This window comes from Cavia porcellus, unplaced genomic scaffold (assembly GCF_034190915.1).
Source record: "Cavia porcellus strain 051 isolate PalLab524CR breed Dunkin Hartley unplaced genomic scaffold, mCavPor4.1 scaffold_10, whole genome shotgun sequence".
Classification (NCBI taxonomy): Eukaryota; Metazoa; Chordata; class Mammalia; order Rodentia; family Caviidae; genus Cavia; species Cavia porcellus.
This window is the reverse complement of record NW_026947493.1, coordinates 25,169,820-25,182,142: the sequence shown is the minus strand read 5'-3', so window position 1 is coordinate 25,182,142 and position 12,323 is coordinate 25,169,820. Positions and strand designations below refer to the sequence as shown.

The window sequence follows — 12,323 nt, the reverse complement described above, 5'->3', positions numbered from 1 at the left end:
TCCTCAGTTTATTGGAGGTGAGAAGCTATTGCTTGCCTGGCCTAGTCCCTGGTTCTTTGGTACCGTACCACAGTATTCCCTGTGACCACTGGCCAACCTTAGTCATGGATTATCATGGCCAACAGCTGTTCAGAAGAATTATGTCTATTTTGACTATAGTGGTACTAATAGCATTAAACATAGCTTATAAAACAATAAACTGAGCCAACCCGATTTGCAAATTTAACCATATAAACTTAATTTGTGACCATATAATAGAATGCAAATAATTATATACAATATACAAGTCCATAATATGTCAATTCGGACCTCAAGGGTTAAGATTCAAAATGGATTAAGGAGAAAACAGAAGTGGGAAAAGAGAAAGAGATTAACATCTTGAGGAAGACAAGAAGAAAGGAAGTAGGTCCCCTGACCAAGGAAGAGTCTGAAGTCTGAACAGAAACCCGGAGAGAGAGTAGGACAAAGATAGATTGCACCAACTTGCAGAAACTGATGCAAAAGACTGAAGGAAAAGGGAGCTAGAAGAGATAAAAGGTAGAACAGAACAGAACACACCCACAAGGAGGTTAGGAACCATGCTCACCCTCCAAAACAAACAAACAAAATAAAAGGGAAAGTGAAATAAAAAAACCAAACTAAATAAAACAAGGAAAGAAAAATAAACAACAATGAAACAAAACAGCAAACAAATTAAAAAAATAGTCCACTTCCAGGATTCTCTCTGGATTCACTGGTAGACAGCCTGTGGAGACAGCATCCTGAATTATTGCTTTATAACAGAGTAGCAGACAACCTTAGAGGGCCTGCAGGAGACCGGACTCACTGGGCTCCTGCAGTCCAGGCAGTTTCCACTAGTCTGTGCCCAGCTAGGAGCTGCTGGAGGAAGCCCGCCACAGTTCTGGTTCTGGCCTTATCTGGCCTAACTCCAAAAGGGTTCCGGGCCAATCTCTTCCTCCAGCGGGAAGTCTCCACCACTGAGTCCAGGGCTGTCACTGTGACAGCGCATCCCCAGGCTCCAATAGCTTCCTTCATTTAGTGAGTCTGGCTCCAGGCGAAGGCGATGCCAGCTACTTCCTCTTTGCTGTAGTTTTTGTTTTTATTCTCTCTGTGGGTTTCGATTCCGACTTCAGACTCTTCCTGGGCCCAGGGGACCCACTTCTTCCTTCTTGCCTTCCTCAGGATGGTGTTCCCCCATGTAGATGGTGTCTCTCTGAGAGGCTGTTTCCTCTGCTGCTTACTGCTCCAGCATCTTCTTGGAACTTGCAATAATCTTTTAACTGATGTTTTTATTTTACTTGATTTAACATAATTATGGATGACTTTGTGGCTTAAATCTTTTACTTTGATTTCTCTATTTTTGGTTTTCTTTATGCTGGTATATTCTGTCCATTCTTCTTATGGGTTATTCAATTTTCTTTTTTTTTTGTACTGGGGATTGGACCAGGCAGGCACTTACATCACTGAGTTAAATCCCCGGCCTCTGGGTTATCCCCAGCCTCTGGGTTATTCAATTTTCGAACCTCATTTTTATTTATCTACTGTGCTTCTGAGTGTGTATCTCTGTATAGCTTTTGAAGTAGTAGTTGATATATACGTCACACAGATACATATAATCACTTGAGCACTGTCATTCATTTTCCCCCAGTTTGATTAAAGTAATTTTTTCCTTCCTAATGTTCCAAGGTTTCTTTAAAATTCTCTTTTTCTTTAGAGAATATCCTTTAGTCAATCAATTAGAGTAGGCCTCTGGTCCCAAATTTTTCAGTGTTTATTCACAGAAGCATACTCTTATTTTCTCTTCATTCTAAAGTATATTTTTACCAGATGTACAATACTGGATTAATTTTTCTTTTTCTTTTAACACCTGAAAGATGCCCTGTTTCTTCTTTCTGGCCTCAGCCACCTGAGGAGAAATGAGCTGTCATTTGGATTATTTTATTCACCACTTATATGAGGTGTCATTTCTCTTGCTCATTTCAAAAGCTCTGGTTTTAGTTTTCAAAAATAGGACTACGATGTGTGTTTCCTGTGAATTTAGTCTGTTTGAGTTTACTCAGCTTCCTGAACTTGCAGGTTCACTTTTCTTGTCAGGTTTGGAGGACTTTCAGGTGTGACTTCTTCAAGAGCTTTTCTTTCCCACCAGCTGCATCCACACGCTCTCCCTGCAGGACTCCAGCGACAAACATTTGACCTTTTCCTACGAATCCAAAGTCTCTGACGGTTGGTCCCTTTTCTTTTGCTCAGTCATTTTTGCGTTGTTCAGGTTGGGGAAGCTCTGTTTTCTACCCTCATACTACGGGTTCTTTTCTCTCTCCCCGTCATTCTCCTCCTGAACAGGTGGGTAGTGCTAAATCTTCACGGAGCTTTTTATTTAGACTGTGGGGATTTTGAGCTCAAACATTTCTCCTTTTCATATCTTTTATTGTTTTCCTGAGATTTTGTTTTTTTGCTGAAATGTTCTATTTTCCTGTTCATTTCAAGCATAATTATTATTCTTCGTGAAATATTTTTGTAAAGGCTAGTTTAAATTTTTGTTCGATAATTCTAACATCTCTGTCATCTTGGTATTTTTGGTATCTGCTGATGGCTTTTTTTCATTTGATTTGAAATTTTCTTAGATCTTAGTACAAGAATTTATCTTTCTGCTTTTCCTGGCTATTAGGACAGGATTACGGGTCTTATTTAAACCACTTATTTCTGCTAGTTTTCCCTGACTATATCCCAGGCAGGAAAGCAGGTGCTACCTGCTATTTCTAGCTGGGTGTCACCTGGCTTTTTGTAGATGGTGAAACACCTGCTGGGTGCCAAAGGCGATACCAGCTCCCTAGTAGGCCTTGCGGACACCAGAGCAGCCGAGAGGGGAAGGGGCCTCCCTGTGGCTCCCAGATCAGCCACACTGACTGCAAGCAGGTGAACTTGACCGCTGGATGGTGCTGAAAATCCTCACTGCTCTCTAAGCCTCTTCAGACAGCACCGATTCCCACAGGTGGGGCAGAAGTCCAGCCTCCCCTCACGGGGCCCTCACAGAATCTAGGTGGGAAAAAGTGCTGGTTCCTGTCTCACCGCAAATAAGCTCCAGCAGCACTGGGCACAGTGGCCTTTTCTTTGCCTGACCTTGGCTGAAGGGGTCAGGGGAGACCATAGGTCATTCTGGCTGTGCCTGGAGTATACAGTGTTCTGTAAAATGTCCTGTTTTATAGGATGCCCCTCCCTGACCCTTCAGCCAGAAAAGAAGACTTGTGATATCAGTATCTACTCTGAGTTGCTGGCTTCTTTAGCTCCAACTCAGGGCTAATCACACAAGAAGAAAACTCCAGGAACGACCTGTCACACCTCTGACACTCTAGCTGTGGCTTATCTTTTCAGTTTTATTAGATTTGCTTTCTATACACTGTCCAAGGTTTCTTAGTCCATACTTGATTTTTAAATGTGCTTTTCAATTTCCCTCAAACTATAAAACTAATACACACACAGATATACACATAAAAGGCAAGGTAGATCTGATTCTAGTAAAATGCAATTTGCTATTCAATGTAAGATACTAAAAAAAATTGTTTTTCAGAATGAAAGATACTTGAAAACTTCAGTAACCAACTGAAATATAATTGGCAAGTATCTATTTATTTAGTGGTGATGGGATGGAACCAGGGACTAGCAAATACTAGGTAACCACTTTGCCACTGAGCTACACCCCTTAACACCTACAGCCCCTGGTAGCCTCAGATGGAATCTCACATTTGGCATAGCCACATTTTGTGTAATTCTTTAACCCTTAGGCCAATGAAACACTGCCCTTACATCAGCAAAAAGCAAGTTAAGCTACGGAAACCGGCAAAGTACCGCACTCTGCTGCAAGCCGGCCACAGGTCTGGAGGCTAACAGTCGAGAACCATGAACGCAACCAATTTGCTTTTCTGAAAGTCATTAATCTGGTCTTCCCAAGCACTTGAGTTTCACCCATTATTCTGCACCAGGAATGCCTCTGATACACTTCATTCTCTCAGCACAATTCTTCCTTACTAATGCACACAATTTAAAAAGCAGTTTTTTGAAAAGCTAAGCACAAACTCTGTGCTTATACCTGACACCCATTTTTATTTTAACAATGTTGAAACTCCCCCATAGTACCCACAAATGATGATGATGAAACCTCCACAGTGCCAACAATGAGAGCTCAGCACTAACTCATTCCCACTTTATTCTTTCCATCTCTAATTCTCACAGCAGTCTAACAAGGCAGGTGGGATTCGTGGATTTCTTTCACGTACAGATATGGAAAACTGAGATACAAATTGGTACACCCTACTTTCCCAGGACTCCTTACTCATAGGGATGGAGACAACATGACTTTTAAGTGTGAATCGTTGTACTGCTCTGACTCCCAGGAGAATGCACCTCCGTGCACATCTTCAGCACGCGTTTCTATTTCCATGAGGAGGCAGCACGGTCCAGGCCTCCTTCTGGATGCAGAGGAAAGCGGGGCTCCTTCACTGTGCTCAGACTGCTTTCCATGCAGCTTCTCCGAGCGCTGCTGAGATCCAGACTTTCCCTCACTCTACTGGGTTTAGGGAAACACTTTCTTTTTTTCACTTTTGCTAATTACATAAAACAAGTATAAAAACTCAAAACCCACACAAATGGATAATATGGTTAGAAGATAAACTCTTTTCTTAAATCTAACAATTAATAGATAGTCTTAGATTCTATAAATAGAATTGTATCTACTTAGTCACAGAAACAAATGTATAACACGTTGATACTTCATATATTCTTCTATAATGCCCTCTTCTGGTATTGTTCACCCAACAGTAGACCTTCAACTTCAACCTATATAGCTGATTACAGGAAGAGATCAAAATATACAGTGAATGCTTAAATTTTAAAAAAACTATTATAGTAAAAAGCATATTGCCATTAATGTACCTCAAAAATTACGACCTCCCCCTGCTTAAAACTATTTATCCTACCATTAAGATGCATATGATAAGCCATAAACCAATCACCATGAAAAAAACTTTAAAACACTTAAAAATAGAGACTATAGGTAGGTGTAGGGACAGGTCCTCTGGGAAGCTGGGAGGAAGAGCGCAGGTTTGATCCAGACTGGACAATTTAGGGAGAACCTATAACAAAAACGTAAAAAGGAGTGGGGCCTGGATGTGTGAAGGCACTGGGTTCAATCCCACAAAATGAACCAAAGGAAAATACTACAACAGATCAGACCTAAGTGCAAAATGTGAAACTATAAATCTTGAAAAAGATTAACAGGAAAAATCGTGATGACTTTGGGCTAGGCAATGATTTCTTAGTTACTACAGTAAAAGAAGGAAGTGATAAATTAGACCCCACCAAAGTTGAGTACTTCTGCTCCTCAAAAATCACAGGAGAACAATGAAGAGTGAGACTCGTAGGAAATGCCTGAGAATCACAAATACGGTAAGCAGCTGGACCCAGAATACACAAGTAAGTCTGAAAGTTCAACAATAAGCAAACCACAACTCAACTAAGAAAAAACAGCAAAGAATTTATCATTTTAATGGCTAAATACATTGTTTATATTTCATAACTAGATAGATAGGAGATAGACAGATAGATATGTGTCTACATCTTGATTTAGTTGCCTGATTTTGGGGGGAAAATTATTAACCTTATGCTTCTTCAAACTCTTCTGATTCAATGATTAGGATGAGATACCCACATACTTCTCTGTAGTTAAACATTTAATAAACAACTTTAACAGAAAAGGAAGAATACCTACAATTAAAACCATTCAGGAAAATCTAAGATAATGTGATTTTCGCAATGAATAGCTGTCAGCTTTTACAAGTACAGTGTTTTGATTAATTTTATCACTACCATTCACCATATTTTTAGGTATCACCAAAAAAGGCCAGATAAATTACTTTTGAAAAAATAACTACATCTGTTATATTCATATAGAGTAAAATTTCTACTGATAATGAATGAAGAGTAACAACTGCAGAACCTATAAAATAGATTGTTTTTGTAAAAATATGTATACATATATTTAAATACACTCTGTGTATGTGTACATTTGCTTTTGTGACTAAGTATAATTTTATATACGGAAAATTCTAAAACTACCTAACTTGGATTTGAGTAAGGAATTTAGTTAACAAAGATTTGTTAAATGTTTTAAAAGAATAACATCGGCAAGTGATCAGTTCTTTCAGATTTAATTTACATCAGTAAGTGCTAAAGAGCGGGAGGAAGTGGAAGAGACAGAGATTCGGGTAAAGAATGGTATACTTTACTCTATAAAGTAGACTTCTCCATTTTCCGTATAGGCCATCTCCCAGTTTTCAGGTAGAGGACCTAAGTTATCCTCTGCAGAAAGAGGTAGGTACTGAGGAAACTTCTGAGAAGGGTCCGTGATGGGAGCCGCGGAGGTGCCACTGTTCACAGGTGGGAGCGCTGCCTCCTGGAGAGCCTGCTCGTCCTGGTCACCAGAATCGGCTGTGGTCAGGGTGTGGGGGACACAGAGGAAAACAGGTCAGCACAGAGGCATTCAGCAACACAGCATGAGCCTGGGAAGCATACTGTTACACATCCACATTCTCCACAGCCCTGCGTAGCACATGCCAGGCCCTGGTTTCAGTACTGCACTGCTCATAACCTTGGAAAAGTCAGAAAAAAATCCCCCCACCAACTTGACCTCTGAAGACTCAAAAACTCAGAAGCCATTCGAAGCACAGACTGATCTACTCCCTCAGTCCATTCATAATATTTGGCTTCAAGGGTTGGAAGAAAATCCATGCTGAAAACACAAATACAGTGGCTTTTCTTTTTTTTCACTTTCTTTGTTTCTTCCTTTACTTTTTTTTTTTTTTTTTGATATTTTAAAAGTTATTTAAAACATTTTTGGTAGACATTGGCAAAGATCAAAGACTGAAAAACTAAGCTGCAAAGTATATAGAAGTTTAGAATACAGAAATAGCTTACAATGAGTCATATTTGAGCCTCTTTAGGAGGAGAAGAGACTGTCCTGTGAAAACCAAGACAGTCACCCAGAGCAATGTCGTGAGGGTGGACTGAGTGACCGGATTTTAAAAGAAAGCTCCAAGTGTACCAGCTTCCTTGCCTTCTTGTTTACTAGAAGGTGATATTATCTGAGTGTCCACAACAGCACTCCTGACAGCCTGTCTCAATTTTTATGGAAGCTGATGATATTAAATGTCAGTCTCCTCGGGACTTTAAAACATAATACTCAGGGAATGCAGTAATTTTCTATCTCCCACAGTAATTCCTCTGTAGACATTTGTGAGTGAGTGAAAAGAGACTGAAGAATAATAAATGTCTGCTTTCAAAGCTGTCTCTGATGAGCAGCTCCCAGCAACACGCTAAAGAGAAGAAAGGCAATCTAAATGGTGGACGGAGGACACGCAGTGCTCATGGAGCAAACACCAGACTCCAGCGTCACTGAGGAGGCTGCTTGTAGGCTTTTCCTGCCCTGCATCTCTTCTCTCGTACTCCAGTAGCGCCACTCAACCCTCCTCAAGAAATCAACCCTCCATCAAGGACTGGCTCCAAGACACACTTGCAGGTGGTTCAGGAATTAAAGCAAACCAGTGAAGGTCAGGAACTCCCAAGTCAGTGGTGACCTCTGGATGTTGGGGAAATTTAGGTGACAGTTTAGTTAAGCTGTACCTGCTGGTGACCACTTCCATACAGCTTAGCAAGACCTACTGAAAAATGGAACCACACAGATGATAGCAGAGCTGAAAGACAGAGAAAGCTGCTTAAGATCCCTCACCTAGCCTTTAATTCCATACTGAAATCAACACCCCACTGCCCTCTTCAATGATGTCATTCCCCACAGACACTGTTCTGCTAAAACCACTGAGCTGGTTTGTTATGGTTAATACACTGTGTCAACTTGAGCAGCTTAGAAGTTTAACTGAGAGATTCAGCAGGGAGCCGGGGTCCTTACTTTGCAAATATTCTCATCCTGTGCAAGAGGAGGGCACAGAGAGTTTGTGAGTGCTACCCTGTCCCTAGAAGGGGTGGGGGTGGTCTGCATAAATATAAGGGAGGAGAAGAGGCTTGTCCTCTCCTCTTTTGCTTTTGCTGGCTGCTGCCTTGAAGTGTTGCCCTGTGCCATGCCACCCTCATTGCAGACAGCTGACTGTGGACTGAAATCTCCAAAATCTGTAAGTTACATGGTTCTTCAACTTGTATCAAAGAATTCAGATTAATAAAACATAAAACAATTGTAAGTTTGAAAAAACAAAGAGGAAATTAGCCCCCCCCCAAAAAAAAATCCACTCTGAAAATGACTGATCAATAACAACATGAATTCAACCCTAGAAAGAAAGAAGATTCAGCCTTGCTTCTCTTGAAGGCTCCCTGCCTCAGAAGACAGGTTTAGGATCAACTTTAAATGTGTACAGAAGGGTCTTGCTGATGTACTCTGAAGATAGAAGAAATTCTCCAAAGCACGAGGAGAAAATAGGAGGCAGAACATCAGTTGTACAAAGGTGATTTTTCAACCTCTTCAACCTTTTGGAGCCTGTGTCTTCCAAAAGCACAGGAACCCACAGTTCCCACGAGGTGCTGCTGTGCAGCTCCCAGGCTAGAGCAGTGAGTAGTGGCTCAGGAGCCAGCCCCCAACCCCTGCTGGGCACCAAAGGTGCGGGTGGGCAATGTGGAGGGTTGCAGTGGCTCGAGCACCTCACTACCTACAGCAAAGTGGGCTTAGGATTCCAGACCTCTGATTTTTTTGGAGAAGATAATCTGTATTTTTTCCTTGAAATTTTCCATTAATAAAATTCCTTTACAAATAATGCAATCCTGCATGAGCAAAAAGCTAAAGCTTAAGGGCTGAGTCTGGAGCCTCAGGGCCCATATTTGATTCCGGGCTAAGGGGGACCACAGTCACACCGTGGTATGCCGTACGCCTCAGTATTTCCTCATCTAGACATGAGGATGATGACAACACCGAATGCACGGGTTGGGGGAAGGGTTAAATGAGCTATTTTTTGTAACACACTCCGAACAGTGACTGGTTTACAGTAACAACCACTTCCCTGATCGCTTTCATCTTTCTTAAGGGTGTTACTGATTTTTGTCTTTAGACCATCAGCCTTAGGAGTAGGCAGAGGAAGTGCAGGTTATGACAGCAGACCGCTGGCGGACTCACAGTTTGCTTGTCATGAACTGGGGGACACTGAAGCAACTTTACCTTTCGGAGTACTTCCGTGTCTGCCAAAGGGGCACCACACACAAGTCATGACAGCCAAATGCTCCCATGCATGTAAAGCACAGGATGTCCCTGAGGTGCCCCTGGCCACATCCTCTGTCTGCTTTTTGGTCACTGTGACGTGAGTAGCTCTGCTCACCAGATACATTCCCCATTGCAATTGCCTGGAGCCAACAGAACATTCTAGGAACCTCTGAAACTGAGCCAGAGTAAGTCTTCTGTCCTTCAAGGTAATCTTCTCAACCATGCTGAGTAGTTGAGACTATTACCACCCTACCCAACTTGTGCTCACTTTTACATATAATATCTAACGGGTAGCAAACTGCTGGGGAAGGCACAGATAATTTCATTATTAATTATAATTGAACCATTTTAATAGAAAATGGATGTAAGAGAAAAGGGTAGTTGCTATAAATGGGCTACCACGTATGAGATGAGAGAGAGACTCAGTTTAAGATGGACTCAAGAGTACGTAGCCTCACTGAGTATGCAAAACTCATTTTAAAACCAAAATCTTGGGCCAAGGCTGTAGCTCAGCAGCACAGTGACTGCCTGGAAAGCACGAGGTCTCAAGTTCAATTCCCTAAAGAAAGAAAGACCAAAATAAAAATTCTGCTATGCTTCCCAAACCTAAATTACACTGAAGGAAATACTAGTTTGCTAGGAAAGTATCTAAGTAATTTTAATCTCCTGGCGGAAAAAATGTCCCTCCAGCAACTAGACAGTTTAAATTACACAAGTGTTTGTTTTTAAATTTATATTCAATTTATTATTTAATTAATTTGTGCATTACTGGGGATTGAATCCAGAGCTTTCTCACTGAGCTACATCCTCAGCCCTTATTTTCTCTCCAGTGCCACAAAGCACCAGCGAGTGTCGCAAGTCCCATTCCAACCCTGCAAGTCGAACTCCAGAATTTCCATGCACATCTGCTGTGCTATTTGTTTTAAATCAATTCTATCAGCTCTAAGACGCTCCAACTGTGTTGACTGATTTTGCGCAGTAAGAGGTATACGTAAATCTTTGATACAAGGTCTTGCTAAGTCACTAAATAGTCTAGGCAATTACATCACTGTAACCTGCAGTGCCTCCCAAAGTCTCTGTGTTCAAGGTATGGTCCCCAGAGCAGCAGTGTTCAGAGCTGGGCCCTTTGCTCAAATTTGTTATCCTCCTGCCTCATCTTCCCAGATTCCTGGGATTACAAGTATGGATCACCATACCTGGCTTGTGTTTTTATATTGTATGCTTTCCATGTCTTCTTTCCAGTTAAATAATCTCAAATAATCCTATTCTCTGAAAGTAGATGGAAAGTCCAAAAATGATGGATTGGGACAGACACAGGACAGATTCAAGAGTGCATAGCCTCAGTCAGGGCTTGAACTTTGACATGCTCAACTTACTGAGGAAAAAAAAAATCATTCATTTGATTTGCAAAACACTCAGAAGCACGGCTAACGCTTTCTAACTGAAGGCTGCCAATGAGTCCAAAAAACACAAGCAAAGGGGAGCGCTGGAATGAGTGCAGACGGGGAGACAGGACCCCAGCTCTCCCCACGGTTAATGGTGCAGCACACACTGTCTTTACTGTTCTTATGTATAAATCAGGAAAGCAATATCTGGGTTGCTATCTCTCAAGACTTCCAGGAAGTTGATAAGACACCCATGAGAATGGTTTGAAAACCATAAATGAACATAAATAATATGCGCATTCACAGGAAACCAGAAGTTTCCAAATGCACATAAACTACCATGGCATACGTATGTGCACACACTCTCTCTCTCTCGGAGACTTTTGGGAATGACTTAGAGAGCACATGTTTATGTCCAAAAAATCCTTCCTGAGGCTTATCTTAAACTGTGCATGTGTCTATGTATATCTCTTACTGTGCAAAATCAGTCAACACAGTTGGAGCTTCTTAGAGCTGATAGAATTGATTTAAAACAAATAGCACAGCAGATGTGCATGGAGATTCTGGAGTTCGATTTGCAGAGTTGGAATGGGATTTGCAACACTCACTGGTGCTTTGTGGCACTGGAGAGACTACTTGACCTCCCTGGAGAATGCATACAGAAATGTATCTTTCACACAGTAATGCAGAAGCATCAGTTCTTGTAACCACTATGGTTCAACATTCAAAACTGCTTCATCATTGCCTGGTGAGGCTATTACGAAAAAAAGGCCTAGAAATAAGGTGAAATAATATTCTGAAATCTTCTGATTAATGGATAAATCAGAGATGCTTCAGTTGTGGTGGCTTATTACACAGTTTTTGAGCTGTCTGTTACAAGTAGTTTTAGAACAAGTTTTATCTGTTTACATAAGTAACTGTGCACTCTGGCCAACAGTATAATTCTATCTTTATTAAGCACACACAATGCGTGCTGTCTCTCAGCGGCTCCTTTTAGGTTCCTAAACTGAGTACATTTTCTGGAAGACAGTCCTATTGTCTGGTGTTCAACAGTCAAGCTCTCTGCTGAGTGTTCACTGCTCAGCTCCAGCCTCCGTCATCCACTGTGGAAAGGGAGTGGAGGCCGCCTTCCTAGCATGTATCTGCCCCCCAAGCCAGCTGGTGTTCTGTCTACAATGCCAGTGTTTCAATGTATTAGCTATGATTCCCTCAAAAGATCCAAACAAATGGCAGTAAAAGAAATAGCAACTGCATATTACTTCAGATATCCTGATAAATATCATTTTTAATGGGTCCACAGTATTTCTTCATTCCTTTATTGTAAGTGGTTCAACCAGATCTCATTATACTGCTCTTAAGCTAGGCTCGATAAGTAGAAGGTAGATTTAATATGGTTGAAAATAAAAAATGCTTTGATACAACAGATTGCACACACATAGCATAGACTGATGTATTAACTTTTGGAAAGAATGAACATCAGTTAGTGTCTGACAGATCATCACCAGTGATAGTTTTAGTTTTGTTAATGAAGGCACAAATGCCACTTGACTTTCTGCTTTGTGCAGAAAATAATGACCATATGATTTTAGCAGCAATGGCAGGGGATGACACTTTGTGCTTTGAAACCAAAATTTCAAGTGGGGATGAGATGGGGTTAGACTGTTGGAGGCACATGGCTTTTACAGACATAA

The 12,323-nt window shown here is 41.2% G+C and overlaps 1 protein-coding gene across 25 annotated transcripts in view; it reads right to left on the bottom strand.

The window, feature by feature from the left end:
* Nucleotides 1–12,323, bottom strand: part of Magi1 (membrane associated guanylate kinase, WW and PDZ domain containing 1) — a 589,708-nt gene that overhangs the window by 97,156 nt on the left and 480,229 nt on the right. For all 25 annotated transcript variants that reach the window (XM_063257099.1, XM_063257101.1, XM_063257105.1 and 22 more), the window contains one exon: nt 6,279–6,480. In XM_063257099.1, coding sequence (XP_063113169.1) covers nt 6,279–6,480 — 202 coding nt within the window. The remainder of the gene's footprint in view (nt 1–6,278; nt 6,481–12,323) is intronic.